General features: G+C 39.3%; 5 protein-coding genes across 5 annotated transcripts; 2 read left to right on the top strand and 3 right to left on the bottom strand.

Moving 5' to 3' along the window:
* Positions 1 to 187: 187 nt before the first annotated feature.
* LOC9325206 (caffeoylshikimate esterase) lies at positions 188 to 2,700 on the bottom strand. The gene is made up of 8 exons (XM_021035926.1): positions 2,332 to 2,700; positions 2,229 to 2,258; positions 2,007 to 2,136; positions 1,776 to 1,922; positions 1,567 to 1,697; positions 1,258 to 1,395; positions 1,058 to 1,156; positions 188 to 975 (listed from the first exon to the last, which is right to left on the bottom strand). Exons 1-8 carry the CDS (start codon positions 2,575 to 2,577, stop codon positions 757 to 759), a joined length of 1,140 nt encoding a protein of 379 aa, XP_020891585.1. The 5' UTR covers positions 2,578 to 2,700; the 3' UTR covers positions 188 to 756.
* Positions 2,701 to 3,575: 875 nt separating this feature from the next.
* Positions 3,576 to 8,151, top strand: LOC9323746 (beta-galactosidase 16). Its single transcript, XM_002889096.2, has 19 exons — positions 3,576 to 3,856; positions 4,237 to 4,332; positions 4,407 to 4,519; positions 4,643 to 4,709; positions 4,779 to 4,871; positions 4,954 to 5,097; positions 5,195 to 5,289; positions 5,379 to 5,484; positions 5,582 to 5,666; positions 5,741 to 5,859; positions 5,944 to 6,105; positions 6,182 to 6,363; positions 6,467 to 6,555; positions 6,645 to 6,754; positions 6,891 to 6,995; positions 7,075 to 7,182; positions 7,265 to 7,410; positions 7,497 to 7,860; positions 7,945 to 8,151. The coding sequence occupies exons 1-19, from the start codon at positions 3,695 to 3,697 to the stop codon at positions 8,053 to 8,055; spliced, it is 2,457 nt and encodes an 818-aa protein (XP_002889142.1). The 5' UTR covers positions 3,576 to 3,694; the 3' UTR covers positions 8,056 to 8,151.
* Positions 8,053 to 9,783, bottom strand: LOC9323745 (pentatricopeptide repeat-containing protein At1g77405). Its single transcript, XM_002887635.2, has one exon. It carries the CDS (start codon positions 9,747 to 9,749, stop codon positions 8,370 to 8,372), a length of 1,380 nt encoding a protein of 459 aa, XP_002887681.1. The 5' UTR covers positions 9,750 to 9,783; the 3' UTR covers positions 8,053 to 8,369.
* Positions 9,784 to 10,025: 242 nt separating this feature from the next.
* Positions 10,026 to 11,372, bottom strand: LOC9325205 (proline-rich receptor-like protein kinase PERK5). The gene has a single exon (XM_021035927.1). It carries the CDS (start codon positions 11,027 to 11,029, stop codon positions 10,331 to 10,333), a length of 699 nt encoding a protein of 232 aa, XP_020891586.1. The 5' UTR covers positions 11,030 to 11,372; the 3' UTR covers positions 10,026 to 10,330.
* Positions 11,373 to 12,753: 1,381 nt separating this feature from the next.
* Positions 12,754 to 15,303, top strand: LOC9325204 (cyclin-A1-2). Its single transcript, XM_002889095.2, has 10 exons — positions 12,754 to 13,046; positions 13,168 to 13,566; positions 13,665 to 13,757; positions 13,915 to 14,048; positions 14,139 to 14,214; positions 14,305 to 14,381; positions 14,467 to 14,500; positions 14,602 to 14,751; positions 14,851 to 14,985; positions 15,073 to 15,303. The coding sequence occupies exons 1-10, from the start codon at positions 12,876 to 12,878 to the stop codon at positions 15,133 to 15,135; spliced, it is 1,332 nt and encodes a 443-aa protein (XP_002889141.1). The 5' UTR covers positions 12,754 to 12,875; the 3' UTR covers positions 15,136 to 15,303.
* Positions 15,304 to 15,811: the final 508 nt, after the last annotated feature.

The raw sequence follows: 15,811 nt of genomic DNA, 5'->3' as shown, positions 1-15,811 counted from the left end.
GCTTTCAGATGACCTTTTACGTCTTTTAACGTTTTTTCTTGATATGCTTTACTTTTTTCTAGGAGCTTTGAGTATCTATCTTAATTGTCTTGGTCAGAAAATGTTTTAATTTGATTCACACAACAACTACATAGAAGCTGGGGATGTCCTCAAACTCTACTTATTTGGTCAATGTAGGTACCCCGACCTGCTCATGGTATTAGAAGTGATGGTTCGGTCCATGGTTCACCAAGGGACTCGTTCACACGCCTGACATTTGATGCAATGTTAGCTGAGTGCATTGTCGTGCATACCGGTCTTGTTTTCACCCCAGACCATGGTACATTTGGTATCTTCGGATAACAGAAGTCATTACTCGGTGTCCGTGGACAGCGTTTTTCGGAATTCCTGCCATTCGTATGTATGGTTTCCTCTGTCTGTGCTTGAGACCGGGCCTGTCCATTGACAAAATAACACTCAAATGGAACACAAGATTTCTAGGATCTCTTAGAGCAATATGGTTCAAATGAGAGAATCAGTCATCAATTTGATTCTGAGCCTGACTTATGTGCACCCAAACACTACTAACTACAGTTTGAAAGATGCGGCTGATGTAGCTTTAGAGGCACTAGCTAAGCTAAGCAAGCAAGGGCCAAGGTTGTGTATTCATTGTAAGCCACAGATCTTTATTTTTTTTCCGGATGTTATTAATCATAGAGACTCGACATTTTTCAGAAGACAATAATGAGTATATGTTTGTGGAGATATAATCTCACTTTACTTGGGAGCAACGCGGGCATCGAGCCAAGCAACTATGTCGTTGATTACAGTGAAAATATTTTCGTCTGTATCACCTTCTAGAATGCAATGGTAACCACCTGGATAGAGTTTTAGAGTCTTGTCTTGGCTGATTGCATGCTCATGAAGGAATTTGCTCACAGTGGGATCTGTGACTTTATCAGCGTCTCCATGAAGTATCAACAGTGGCAACGAGACCTGCAACATAGAAAAGACAGAAGTTATGAGAAATGTGTCTATGATCAGAACTTTTCTTTATTTCTTTGGTTCTGCAACTAACCTTGTCAACTTGCATCTCAATGTCTCTTGTTGCATTTAGAAGTTCAACAGCAGTTTTTAGACGTGTTTGATCATCGTAGCAAATCACATCGTACTCACACTTGATCCACAGAGAACAGAATCATCAACAAGGAAGTTAGCAAAAATGCTTCAGAGAGTGTTCCGTTGAAAAACTAAGAGAAACTTTCTCTGAGAAAGTACCAATTTTCTTTTACTCGGGTCCCTGAAGAAGAAGTCGCTCAAGTCTCTCTTTGGAAAGAGCTTCGCTTTGGGAAATAGTGTCGACATCAAGATTAACGCCTTCAAGACCAGTGGAGGAGGTTTTACATCTTCTGAAATCTTGAGAAAACTCAAGGTCAGGTATTTCAATTCAAACATGAACTAAGTAACTAGGTGATGTAAAATGTGAATACAGATACTTCCAGGCACTAAAAATCTATTTGCAGATTTGAGTAACAAATCTCCAGACCTCAATTACATGCATAGCAAATGAAATAGTTAGAGAGTTACCTTACACATTGGAGCGGCAAGGATAAGACCATCCCAAGCTTGAGGTTCTTTCAGATGAATTTTTAAGGCAACTGCTCCTCCCATTGACTGTCCGAGCAGAAACCGGGGCAAATTTCTCAATTCAGGTCTCCCTAGGAATCATACCACTTGAGAAAAACCCAAAAGCAAGATTCAACACAAAAGCAATAACAGGTAAAATTTGGATATACCTTTCATTTTGGTGAACTGTTCAATAGCATTTTCAGCTAAGTCATCAAAACTTGGGATGTGACCATGTAAACCATCTGATAGGCCAAAACCAGGATGGTCTATAGCATAAACTCCATAACCAAAACCTGCTATTTGCTTTGCTATACCTGTAACACAACCCAAAGTTTTTCCCACATATAAAAGAAGAGCCTTTCAACAAAATGATGCAAGTAGAGATATCAAACACGAACCATCGAAGAAGAAAGTGCAAGTGCTGCCATAGCCATGACAGAAACACACCGCAGCTTTGATTTGTTCGCCGGATTTCGGCAACCAGCTCTTGCAGAAAATTTGTTCCCCTTTCGAATTTCTCTCATACCACTATCATTATACACCAAAGAAAGATTTAAAAACTACTACTTTTGACTTTGTATCTCCTTCGAATGGAACAAATAAACAAAATCACTGCTTACCTCCTCTGTTCTGATTCCAATCGGAGCTTTCTGTCACCAGATTCAAATTATTAGAAGGGAGATTATCTTTAGATTTAGCTATTAAAATAAGAATCAATGCAACCTTGAACAAGCAGTGATCCAGCTGAAGCTGCAAGTCAACAAAAGCAGAACGGGCTCGTCTTCGTGCGGGAGCTTGATCGAAGTTCTGTGAAGCGATCAGATTCAGCTCGTCGCTCACTCCATCGATCGGAGATCGTTTCGCGCAAACAATCGCCGGCGCGAATCGTCGAGTGATGGTCAGAGAGCTCCTATGTCGGTATCGAAAAGGGGAGAGAGTATCAAAACGGGAAGTTAAAGCACGATCCATGGATTCTGGAGATTCAACCCAAGAATCTCAGACTAAAAGTGTCTAATTTTGTGCGGGAAGTTTCTCACGTGCAACACGTGCTACGACGACTCAGTTTTCAAGTCTTCAACTACCAGAATGATAATCGAGGTCAACCGGTTCGACTGCGACCCGAAACCAGTCAAACCCATTTCTAACCGGATTTGGATTTTGAGAGATTTCCATTTTGAGAAAAATGTCATTAAAATCTCCAACTTATTCAAAACGTTGATTTAAATCCTCAACTCACGACGAAACGAAATAGATATTAAACTTATATTGACTTTCCAAATAAATATTAAACTTATGTTGACTTTCCAAATAAACACCAAACTTTCATTGACTTGGCCATATTAGGCATGACGTTAAGTGAGTTAAGAGACCATATTAACGAGATTAATTTTCTGTTAACAGACCCGCTAATTAAAAATGACAGTATTCCTTCTAAACATAAAACGATGTTGTTTTGTCGTAACTGCTCAATAAAATCCCGAGTTTCAAATCATATGAAGATTTAGGGTTAGAGATTTTGCTCGATTTGGGGATCTAAGATTGACTTTAAGGATTTAATTCAATCGTTACGATAAAACGACGTCGTTTTGTTGTTATATGAAACGATGTCGTTATCAATTAACATGTATCTTAACAGAAAATTAACTCTGTTAACGAGATCTATTAACCCACTTAACGTCGTACCTAATATGGTCATGTCAACGGAAGTTTGATATTTATTTGGAAAGTCAACATAAGTTTGATATTTATTTGGAAAGTCAACATAAGTTTGATATTTATTTTGTTTCATCATGAGTTGAGGATTTAAATCAACGTTTTGAATAAGTTGGGGATTTTAACGACATTTTTCCCTTTCCATTTTCCACCATTGTTTGACTCAGCTTTTTGATGGGCCTCGCCATTATTGGGCTTTTAACTGCAATTTCCATTGCATCAAAAAAAACCGGATTTAAAAAAAAAAACAAAAAAATAATTTATTATTTCGCATAAATTCGAGACGATGGTGAGATACACTGCACAGTTAGTTGTGCATCGTCCCAAACTATAAAACTCTCTAGAATCATAAACGTCAGTGTTTACATAAGAAATGACGACTTTTCAGTATTCGCTAGCTTTTTTCGTTCTCATGGCGGTTATCGTAGCCAGAGACGCCGCAAACGTAACCTACGACGGGAGATCGCTGATCATCGACGGCCAACATAAGATCCTTTTCTCCGGATCAATCCATTATACTCGCAGCACTCCTCAGGTAATTCTCTCTCCGTTCTCTCCGATCCGTTTTAGAAGTTTCGTAACGTCGCCGGAATATAATTCCTGCAATTTCCCGGCGAAATCGCGCCGATCAGTCACGTGAATTAGCACACTAAGTCGGCGGCAGGTTGCGAAGACGAAATACGTGAGCCGTTAGAGTTTAGACTTTAGAGAGAGAGAATGAGGATAAAATCGTCTTTATCTCGACTAGGCCGTTTTGAACTTATCGAATTTGCGAGACAAAGTACTCTTATTTCTGATTTATTCTTATTCAACCCCAAATGTTCTGAAATCGCATAAAACTTCCAATTTCTATATGATTTGGCCTTTGGCGGGATCTCTTCGTCTGCAAATAGTAATGGGAAGTCGAACTTGCAGATGTGGCCGTCATTGATAGCAAAGGCAAAATCTGGAGGAATAGATGTAATAGACACATATGTGTTCTGGAACATTCACGAGCCTCAACAAGGCCAGGTCAGTCTCTCCGTCTCTATACAGACGAACGTAGGTATAAGTTTATACTATTGATGTCTTTTGCGAATCTACAGTTCGATTTCAGTGGACGCCGTGATATCGTGAAGTTTATCAAGGAAGTAAAAGCGCACGGCTTATATGTCTGTCTTCGGATTGGACCTTTTATCCAAGGGGAATGGTCTTATGGGTAAGCTCTTCCCGTCTTTAGATCGTTAAGATTTTCCGATACGGTTAAACCAAGATTCGTGGAATTTAAGTTTTTTTTTTTTTTTTTTTTTTTTTTTTTTTTTTTTTTTAATACACTTTACAGGGGTTTGCCTTTCTGGTTGCATAATGTTCAAGGGATTGTCTTCAGGACAGATAATGAGCCATTCAAGGTAATTAATTTACTGAACTCAGATGGCTTCCGTAATTCTATGGTCTAAAGAATTACGTTTTATTTGCAGTATCACATGAAGAGATATGCACAAATGATTGTCAAGCTGATGAAATCGGAAAACTTGTATGCTTCTCAAGGAGGACCTATCATACTCTCACAGGTTTACATTTTTTTTTTTGTTTTCATTTATGTTCCTTTCGAAGTTGTCCTTTTTAATGATCTTAATGTTATGTGCAAAACAGATTGAGAACGAGTATGGGATGGTAGCTAGAGCTTTTCGACAAGATGGGAAATCATATGTCAAATGGGCAGCAAAATTGGCTGTTGAGCTTGACACAGGAGTGCCATGGGTTATGTGCAAGCAAGATGATGCCCCTGATCCTTTGGTTGGTTTTTATGTTTGTCCTGCAATGTGGCTCATCTGCCATTTTCCACTTCTAAATCCGTTTTTTGAGTTTTCTTCTTGTTTCTATGGTGCCTCAGGTTAATGCTTGCAATGGGAGGCAATGTGGAGAAACATTCAAAGGACCCAATTCACCAAACAAACCTGCAATATGGACTGAGAACTGGACGAGTTTGTATGGTCTTTATTCACATTCACTACATTGTTGTGTACTTCCCATTCTCCAGATAAAAAAATTAACTGCCAGCTGCTCCCTTTGTATAGTTATCAAACATATGGTGAGGAACCATTGATAAGGTCAGCTGAGGATATAGCATTCCATGTTGCTCTCTTCATCGCCAAGAATGGAAGTTTTGTTAACTACTACATGGTACTTTTTCCAGTCTCACTCTCTGTTTTTTTTTTAAAAAAAAAAACTCTAATGTATAAGAGAAGCAATAATGATTTTACACTGTATCTTATTTTAGTATCATGGAGGAACAAACTTCGGGAGAAATGCTTCACAGTTCGTAATCACCAGTTATTATGATCAGGCTCCACTTGATGAATATGGTAATATTTCAAACCATTCACTCTCAAAATCAGATATTGATTTGAAAGTACAACATAAATGGTTGGTGCTGCAGGATTACTTAGGCAACCAAAATGGGGACACCTGAAGGAATTACATGCTGCAGTTAAGTTGTGTGAAGAGCCTCTACTTTCAGGACTGCAAACTACAATATCACTGGGGAAGCTACAAACTGTAAGTAAATTCCAACAGTGTCTTAACCTGTTTGATTTTTCATGAAGAATGTTGTTATAGTGATCTTGATCTCTTATTTAACAGGCTTTTGTGTTTGGGAAGAAGGCGAACCTATGCGCTGCCTTACTTGTGAATCAAGACAAGTGCGATTGTACTGTACAGTTTCGTAATTCTTCATATCGTTTGTCTCCAAAATCTATAAGTGTCCTGCCAGACTGCAAGAATGTAGCCTTCAACACTGCCAAGGTAAGCTCATACATCAAGACTATCATACACACAGATTTCTTGTGATAAATTCATTTTTATTTCGTGTTGTGGATAGGTCAATGCGCAATACAACACGAGAACAAGGAAACCAAGACAAAATTTGTCTTCTCCTCACATGTGGGAGAAATTTACAGAAACTGTCCCAAGTTTCAGTGAAACGTCAATAAGATCAGAATCCTTGCTTGAGCACATGAATACAACACAGGATACTTCCGATTATCTGTGGCAAACAACTAGGTAAAGCCAATTATATCCCGTAAAATATACTTCATTAGGCAAGATAAGTAGTACATTCTCTGTTAGGTATTCTTTAAGATATAATTTTTCTTTTGCAATAAAGGTTTGAGCAATCTGAAGGAGCTCCATCAGTTCTTAAAGTCAACCATCTTGGACATGTTCTACACGCCTTTGTTAATGAGAGATTCATAGGTATGCCTTTTTACCGTTGAATCCGACTCAAGGTTAGAGGTTTTTGGCATCATCAAAGTTAAATGCTTCTAACTTTGTGTTCTATTTAGGTTCTATGCATGGAACTTTCAAAGCGCATAGTTTTTTGCTAGAGAAAAATATGTCACTGAATAATGGCACAAATAACATGGCATTACTCAGCGTAATGGTAGGATTACCGGTGAGCCCCAGTCTTTCCTCCTGAACTTCTTCAATATTTGCTCCAAATAGAGTACTTCTACATCAGTATCTGTAGCAAATATCAAAACACCATCTGGAGTACATTTTTTCTGACGGTGTATCTCTTTGGAACACAGAATTCAGGAGCACATCTAGAAAGGAGAGTCGTTGGATCACGGAGCGTAAATATTTGGAATGGAAGTTATCAACTGTTCTTCAACAACTATAGTTGGGGATATCAGGTAAAACTTATGAGTTTTATTCTTCAACAGAACTTATCTCCTTCATGTTAACTGATACTAGCTCAAAATCGTTGTGGAGGTTGGGCTGAAAGGGGAGAAATATCATGTTTACACTGAAGATGGGGCCAAAAAAGTTCAGTGGAAGCAGTACAGAGACTCCAAAAGTCAGCCTCTAACTTGGTACAAGGTAGAACAACAAAATAGTAAAATAGTACTAGTTCAATATATTACTCAAAACTTTCGATCTCTGAGGTATTTTATATCTACAGGCCTCATTTGACACACCAGAGGGGGAAGATCCGGTGGCCTTGAACTTAGGATCAATGGGAAAAGGTGAAGCTTGGGTGAATGGCCAGAGTATTGGTCGGTACTGGGTCTCTTTTTATACTTCCAAGGGGAACCCTTCTCAGATATGGTATGATATTGTTCACTCTCCTTTTTGAATGATCTTGGTATATTAGCTGAATGTTATTTTTTGAAGCTATGTTTTCCTATTTTTAGGTACCATATACCGCGATCTTTTCTTAAACCCAACAGTAACTTACTAGTCATTTTGGAAGAAGAAAGAGAAGGGTATCCTCTTGGTATAACTATAGACACAGTGTCAGTCACTGAAGTCTGTGGTCATGTCTCCAATACACATCCTCATCCTGTGATATCTCCGAGAAAGAAAGGCCACAACCGAAATGAACAGAGACATCTAAAATACCGGTATGATAGAAAGCCTAAGGTTCAGCTCCAGTGTCCTACTGGCAGGAAAATTTCAAAGGTATTGTTTGCAACCTTTGGCAATCCAAATGGAAGTTGCGGGAGCTATTCTGTTGGAAGCTGTCACTCACCCAACTCTTTAGCTGTTGTACAGAAGGTAAGCTACTATTGTCCCTGTAAATTCTACCTGTTCTCTGAAATCGTAAAAACCCAAACAAGAGGTTCTTGTGAATTTGTGCAGGCGTGTCTGAGAAAAAGTAGGTGTTCTGTACCAGTATGGAGCAAAACATTTGGCGGTGATTTATGTCCACAGACTGTTAAATCTCTGCTTGTTCGTGCACAATGCTCATGAGAGTCCAATTAGTTAGTATAGATTTCTGTTCCCTTTTTCTTTATCTTTCTTATTATGAACAAATAACAATAGTATTAGTGAAATATTACAAAAGCACAATACAAGGTTTGAGTTCCTCAAAAAATATTCGGGAAACATCTGAATAGCTCTCAAATTGGTGCACCTGCCGACAGTCAGTCTCCATTTAGTTAGTTGATCAGTTAGATCTTCCGGTGGCTCCGGCTTAAACTAAGTCGATATTTAGCGATTCAATCAAACTATCTAATGCATCATGAAAGCCATGCAAATTTGAGCATGAATTATACCAACATCTATCAGATTTCCTCCATTGCATAATTTTGATTCATGTCAATCTCGTGAAAATCCGATTTTTGGACAACGTCCTTTCGAGCCATGACCGGTTTGATCTTCATGACTCTTCTATATCTCTGTTGTATTCCTTCCCTCATTCTCTTATGCAGCTCTTCATCAAGTGTACCCGCCATTCCTTCTGAGCTCAGAGCATCCCACACCAACTTATAAGTATACTCTCTCGGAACCAACCCAGCCTCCACCATCTCCACCAGCAAATCCCGAGCCTCAGCCGCTCTCCTGGTCTCAACAAGAGCGTGTATTAGCGGTGTGTACGTGCTTGAACCAGGTACACCATGACCCATCTTCTTCATTGTCCTCATCATCTCGATTGCACCTTCTATCTCATTGGTAACACTGTAATACCTTATGAAAGAATTATAAGTCACCTGGTTCGGTACACACCCTTTTGTCTTCATATCTTCAAACAGCTCGAGAGCCCGACCAATCCGATTTGTTTTGCAACATCCATCGATCAAGCAATTATAAGTTACCACATCGGGTACAAACCCTCTGAACAGCATTTCCCTAAACATTCGATTAGCCTCCCACATTCTCCTCCTTATGGCCTTTCTGCATCCGGTTTGCATCCCATATCTACAATACGAGCTAATTAAAATGGTGTAAGTATAGGTATCCGGTGGGTATCGAAAACCGGGCAATTGCATCTGATCCAACAGAAATCTCGCTTTTTTGAAATTCCCCACTCGGCAGAGAGCATTGATAATTGTATTGTAAGCATAAACATCAGGTTTGCAGTGATATTCCTTCATCCGATAAAAAGTAGCTAATGCCTCTTTCACAAAACCTTCTTCTCCTAGGCATTTCATCAAACACGTTATAGACGCTGTTGTGACCACATTTTTGCCGTTCTCTCTTCTAGAGACTTGCCGGAGAAAATCCCAGAGACCCTTAAAGTCATTGCCTTTGGCCAATAGACAAGCCATATCTCTGCAAGTGATCTCATTATGACCAAATCCGAAATGGATCTCGATCCAAAAGAAGAACTCCAATGCTTTCTGCAACCCGAGAGAGATTTTCTTAGGATCTATATACGCACCGGGACCTAGAACTAGGACTTCAGAACGACGTCGTTGTGATTCATCACTGAGGTTTCTCTGCTTTAACGGCGACCGGTGACGAAAACCCTTTTGCCGACCGATGGATCGTGGGGAAATGAAGAAGAATCTGGGGATAGAGCGGAGGACATCGGAGACGAGCTGCTGAGTCCATGGATTCGCGACCGTTGAAGAAGCGAGAACGGCGTCGAATGGACGGTTCTGGATCATTGCGGCAATAAGCTGATCAATAATGCGGTTACATAGCGGTTGCGACGGTTTCATGGCGTCCTATTTGAGTATCAAATACAAAGCTAAAAGCTTTAACACCAAACACAAGATCGGTTTTTTAAGTTTTTCCCAGAAAACACCAAACTACTTTCTAAATTTCCATTTAGCCCTATACTTTTAAATTGACTGATTCGGCCGTTCACTATAATTCGAAATTAAATATTTGATTAATATAGAATAGATACTGGTTTGTTGACAATAAAAATATATATAGATTCTGGTTTTGTATTTTGTTTTTGGGACCCTTTTTCCATAATTTAAGAAGTTATGTCGCAGAAAATGTTTACTTTTAGTGTGATTTTTGAATTCCTCTACTTGTAAGAAAATTCAATTTTACTTTTCATATCTTACAATCTTTCATCCCTCGCACTCAAAAACTTCAAAATGGTGGATTGTCTTTAGACATCCACATTCCACAAATTATACTACAAAGATGTGAAAACTCTAAGGACATTAGATATAGGACCCTAAACTTTTGAAAACTCCCATTTTAGCCCAACATTTGCTTTAATTTGATTTGAGCGATTCAAGAAGCTGTTCGGATGGCTAAAGAACCGATCGCGAGCCAAATGTGCTCAAAAGAGTCCAAACCCAACCCATTCAGCCTCGTTGGCGATTCGTGGCGAGAATCGGAGGGAAGAGAACGACGACTTGGGTGATTCCCATCTCGGAGAAACCGATCTCCGGCTAGAAACAGTCCACGGCGACATCGTCTCCATGTCGGAGCAGTAGTAATCATTCTCCGATCTCGACCCGGTTTTCCTCCGACTACCACCGCTCTTATTCTTCCTCAACCTAAACCTAGGCGACGGGAAACACCCGAACCCGGCAACAGAAAAATCGGAACTTGGTTCGGGTTCAGATCCGGGTCGAATCCGGTTAGGGCGGTGGAGCTGCCACCGTTCCGAGAAAGCACGCGGAGAGGATCGGAAAGAAGGACCCGGAGAGTAGAATCCAGCAAACGACGACGGTGTTGGTGGCGGCTTGAGCTTCGATGGGGTTGTAGAAAAGGAATGGGGAGTGAGAGGAGATAAAGGACGGCTTTTGGAGTTGGAGATGAAAGAAGAAGACGGTGGAGATAACGCCGGCGGTAGAAGAGGCTGAGAGTGAGACAAAGGTTTTAACCGGAGAGGAGAGAGTTTCTTTGGAGGCTGAAGAGGAGTAGTGTTACCGGGTTGAGACATTCGGGTTTTGGGTACACCGGGTCGGATCTCCCAGCTAAAAGGTATAGTTCCAGGTCTCTTGAATGAATCATCAACGTGGACAATGGCCATTTGATTTTTTTTTAGCTCTCAAGAAGAGACAAGAAACAAAACAAGAAAAAACAGAGATAGATAGATAGAAGAGAGATGACTTTAGAAGAGTTGGATTAAGAATGAGTTTAATGTCTTTTATATGACGAGAGAGGAGAGAGAGAAGAAAGAGAGATGAGAGGCGAGATTAGAGGAAGATAGGAGTGGGTGGCGGGAGAGATTAGACAAGTTTATCTCTATGTAATTTGACTTGGTTTCTATTGGTCCCTACCCATTTACTTAACTTTTCAATTATGCAATGGTCACCACAATATATAAACCCACACACAAAGATCTTTACTTTATTTGTTTTTTTCTCTTGAAAATTTTTGCATCTTTAATCTAAGACCATGAGACTATTTGTAGTAATAGATGGACAAAATCAAAGGGCTAAGATTTCAAATATCAAGTGCTCTAAAACAGAGTTACAGCACGCGGTGTTCATGATTTAGACGTGAAAGCACATACTAAACCAAACGAATTTGGGGTAAAAAATTCAAACTTTGAAATGATCAAATGACCTTTTCCCTACATGGACTCAAAAGGGCTAACCACTTAAGCTTTTGTCTTGTCTTGCAAAAGATTCCAAAACTGTAAATAGCAATTAGGCATGATGACAATAATGATACGTGTCACATAAGAGGAAACCAAACTTCAAAAGACCACACCACACCATGTCAGTTAAATGATTCTACTGGAATTGCGGAAACACTACAAATTGTATTCCTTGCTACATCCAGTAGCTGCAGATACCTTAATTGTTACAGTCTGATATAATGTTAAAACTTTATAACAAAAATTAATTGTTTACAAACCTAATCTAATAACCAGCTCTCTCTCTCTCTCAAGATACCTTAATGGAACACATTGTGAGACGGATATGATGGAGTTTTTGATCTTGTTACAAAGGATGTGAAATACAACCAGAATAAAATTCAAGAAGAGATGGAGTTGGAAGCGGTTCCTTAAGGGAAGGAGATAAATCGATTGTGAAATGTGCGATCAATGGCTCCTTTGATGGCTGCGGACGAGGTGGTAGTAGTTGAGAAGATTCTTACAAGTTATTGTTGATCCAAACAACTGAGAAGCACTCTGCGATACTCAAAAGAGATTGAATCAGATTTCCACGAGTGAGGGTCGGTCCAACAATAAGATTTCAGACAGTTTTTACCTTGTGATCGATATGGAGCTCAATGCTGAAAGAGATTGTTATGTACAAAAATAGAAGAAGATATAATATCACTTGCAATGCATTCAGCTCCAACACCCTGCATTTGTAGAGCTGAGGTCATCGTAAACCTCCTGTTAGTGTTATTAACTCACGGGTAAAACCACAAACTTTGCCTGAGAATAACAACAAAACGAAATAAGAAATGAACCTCATTTAATTTAAGAAAGAAAATGTAATTTCATCTGTCAGAATGATTGAAACAAGACATAAATCTAAACGAAATTGATTCTGACTTCACATAAATTAGTTGTTTCCTGCTCTTGTTTAAACCCTCTAAGGCACAGAGAAGGTTTGGTCATGCTTATGTAAGTCAGAGGGAAAAGTTTCGCGCTCAACTATAGTGGACCCACTGATGATCAAATACGCGTAAATCGTAACGGTTTCTGAGTTTAATCGACGGCCAAGATTGATCCGTTATTTCTTTATTAAATAGAAAATAGAAAAACCCCAAATCAAAGAAAAATAATAATAATTCCGCGTTTTATCATTTTCCGTTGTTTCTCGTCTCCTTCAAGATCTCTCTCTGCAGAACAGAAACCCTAAATCTCACCGGAAAACGATAACGCCGAGCCGGAGATTTCCATTTCTTCTTCAACAATGTCTTCTTCCTCTTCATCGAAGAACCTATCTCAGGAGAATCCGATTCCTCGTCCGAACTTAGCCAAGACTCGAACCTCACTCCGCGATGTTGGAAACCGTCGTGTTCCCCTTGGCGACATCACAAATCAGAAGACTGGATCAAGAAATTCTTCTTCGTCGTCTACTCTGGTATAATTATCTTTGATTCTCTCTACTTTTTGTCCCTTTTCAATTCCGGTGTTTGTTCGTCGAGAAATGCAGTTTTAGGGTTTATCCTGGAACCGAATCTGTAAATGTTTCATCTCTGAAGGTTCATTGTTCGAATAAGATCTCCCAATCGAAGAAAGCATCAAAGCCTGCTTTATCTCGTAATTGGAATTTGGGAATTCTCGATTGCGGTTTACCTCCCAAGTCAAATGCGAATTCAAACATAATCGTTCCTTACGAAGACACCGAATTGCCTCAAATCGATGATAGTCTTCTATCTTCATCACCTGGATTATCTGTTGATGCCTCTCCTACTCACTCAGACCCGTCAATTTCCACTCATGACTCTCTCAAGAGCCACATTGTAGAACACATGGTCGAGAGCAGTACTGATGATGGAAATGATGATGATGAGATTGTTAACATTGATAGTGACTTGATGGATCCACAGCTTTGTGCTTCCTTTGCTTTTGATATCTACGAGCATTTGCGTGCATCTGAGGTAGGATTTCTCTAGTGTTACCCTGCCACAGTTCTCATACTAACTTGATTCTGTTTCTGAATCGTCAAAGTTGAAAATTTGCTTAATCTTCCATGCAGGTAAAGAAAAGACCGGCCCTAGATTACATGGAAAGAATTCAGTTAAACATCAACGCTAGCATGCGTTCTATACTCATTGACTGGCTCGTGGAGGTAAGCTTTTGATGAATTCTGGTTCATTAAGGCAAGATATTTAGTTTAGATTGATAAGGCATTAAGTTCAGTAATAGACAAAACGTTTTATAGAATTTTCATTGGTAGGTGATATATAGTTTACAAAGCTGTTCTCTGGATTTTCATAAAACTACAGGTTGCTGAAGAGTATAGGCTTTCGCCCGAGACGTTGTATTTGGCAGTGAACTATGTAGATCGGTATCTTACGGGCAATGCAATTAACAAGCAAAATCTGCAGTTACTTGGTGTTGCCTGCATGATGATAGCAGCGTAAGAAATCTACAAATTTTACTCTTTGGTTTCATCCCTTTTCTTCTTCAGAAGTATGCAATTTCTAACCAGTAGACACTGAAATTCCAGAAAATATGAAGAAGTGTGTGTGCCACAAGTAGAGGATTTCTGTTACATCACTGATAACACATACTTAAGAAACGAGGTTTGTGTTTTGGTCTTCCCTGGAGAAAATTTTCTTCTTGTGGTTTTGATATGCTCGTAAGAAGTTGTTAACCTTTAAGCTTTCTAACAGCTTTTGGAGATGGAGTCTTCTGTTCTGAACTACTTGAAGTTCGAATTAACAACTCCGACAGCAAAATGTTTCTTGAGGTAGCTTCTGGTCACATTGATGTTAACTTCAATCATCATTTTTTGTGGTTCCCTGCTGATCTAGACTTGTAAAAATTGTGGTTAGGCGCTTTCTTCGTGCTGCTCAAGGCAGAAAGGAGGTATACTCTTATATGAAAATGAAAGATGAGCTCTCTACGCAATAGGTGATGTGTTAGATACGTTTCTGACTAGTTGCTGGCTTGCTGCTGCTTTCTATTAGGTACCATCACTGCTGTCTGAGTGTCTGGCCTGCTATCTCACCGAATTATCGCTGTTAGATTACGCTATGCTTCGATACGCTCCATCACTTGTTGCAGCCTCTGCAGTTTTCTTGGCACAATACATACTACACCCTTCAAGAAAACCATGGGTATGACCACAAAACTGTATCTGTACTCCTATTTTCCCCACTACTTAGCTTTATTGAACTCTGCGTTCTATTAAAACCTGCTGATTTCGGGTATTGCAGAACGCTACGCTAGAGCATTACACATCGTACAGGGCTAAACATATGGAAGCATGCGTTAAGAATCTTCTTCAGCTGTGTAATGAGAAACCCTCATCTGACGTGGTTGCAATCAGAAAGAAGTACAGTCAACACAAAGTAACAAGCACTCCACTTTCTTTATTATTAATAGCTTTCATATAAAATACTTGCAAGTGTTTACTCTCTTTTCTCTTCTCCTGGCAGTACAAGTTTGCAGCAAAGAAGCTTTGCCCCACATCACTACCGCAAGAGCTCTTCCTCTGCTAGTGTTTCTTTTTCTTTTCCCTCTTTTCTTGTAGATATTGTTGATAAAAACTCATCAACCGGGTCAGGCAAATATATTCAGTTCGATAGAGATTTGTAGATGAAAATACCACTTATCAATACAAAGGGCTGTTTCGTTACAAGTATATATGTGAACCGAGTTCTGAGCTATCGTCTATCGATGTTGTTGTGGTGGTTCAACTGCCTTTGGATAAAAGGCGGTTGAAGTGCAGACCAACCACCTCAAACGCCTTAAAAAGATGATCAAAGATTTGGAACAACCTTAGTTAATTGTTTTTCTTAACCGACTATAGAATATTAATTAAACTTGTAGTTTCTCAACTAGGATGAATTAAAACTGATTAGACATGTGAGAGAATATGCTGATGGGGCATGCTTGTTGGGTTCGGCGACGGAGAACAAGGTGGAGTCTAAAACTTTGGTTTCCAAAATCTATGAATGATTGGTTCTATTTGCTTCGTTGATTTCGGTTTTTGGGTTAAGCTCATATACAGTAATAAAGTTTGGACGACAAAGATTTAATGGTTTTGCAAATATTGGAAAAGTTAGTAACCACAATGTTCCTATGGTTGCCAGCATCTCTGTCTTGTTCAATTTATTACTAAACATTTGTAATGTTACTAAACATTTCGTTTCTCAAATTTGTAATGAACATAAA

The sequence above is a fragment of the Arabidopsis lyrata genome (genome assembly GCF_000004255.2).
Source record: "Arabidopsis lyrata subsp. lyrata unplaced genomic scaffold ARALYscaffold_2, whole genome shotgun sequence".
NCBI lineage: Eukaryota > Viridiplantae > Streptophyta > Magnoliopsida > Brassicales > Brassicaceae > Arabidopsis > Arabidopsis lyrata.
Note: the sequence above shows the minus strand (reverse complement) of the source record. Positions and strands in the feature narration are given on the sequence as shown.

Bases quoted from the DNA above. Each gene is read 5' to 3' on its own strand.
- LOC9325204 (XM_002889095.2), top strand. From the start codon at position 12,876: ATGTCTTCTTCCTCTTCATCGAAGAACCTATCTCAGGAGAATCCGATT. The intron at 14,382-14,466 runs GTAGCTTCTGGT...AATTGTGGTTAG, and splicing joins ACAGCAAAATGTTTCTTGAG to GCGCTTTCTTCGTGCTGCTC. The intron at 14,501-14,601 runs GTATACTCTTAT...GCTTTCTATTAG, and splicing joins CTGCTCAAGGCAGAAAGGAG to GTACCATCACTGCTGTCTGA.
- LOC9325205 (XM_021035927.1), bottom strand. From the start codon at position 11,029: ATGGCCATTGTCCACGTTGATGATTCATTCAAGAGACCTGGAACTATA.
- LOC9323746 (XM_002889096.2), top strand. From the start codon at position 3,695: ATGACGACTTTTCAGTATTCGCTAGCTTTTTTCGTTCTCATGGCGGTT. The intron at 5,098-5,194 runs GTTGGTTTTTAT...ATGGTGCCTCAG, and splicing joins ATGATGCCCCTGATCCTTTG to GTTAATGCTTGCAATGGGAG. The intron at 6,755-6,890 runs GTGAGCCCCAGT...TTTGGAACACAG, and splicing joins GCGTAATGGTAGGATTACCG to AATTCAGGAGCACATCTAGA.
- LOC9325206 (XM_021035926.1), bottom strand. From the start codon at position 2,577: ATGGATCGTGCTTTAACTTCCCGTTTTGATACTCTCTCCCCTTTTCGA. The intron at 2,137-2,228 runs GTAAGCAGTGAT...GTATAATGATAG, and splicing joins TTGGAATCAGAACAGAGGAG to TGGTATGAGAGAAATTCGAA. The intron at 1,157-1,257 runs GTACTTTCTCAG...CTGTGGATCAAG, and splicing joins ACCCGAGTAAAAGAAAATTG to TGTGAGTACGATGTGATTTG.
- LOC9323745 (XM_002887635.2), bottom strand. From the start codon at position 9,749: ATGAAACCGTCGCAACCGCTATGTAACCGCATTATTGATCAGCTTATT.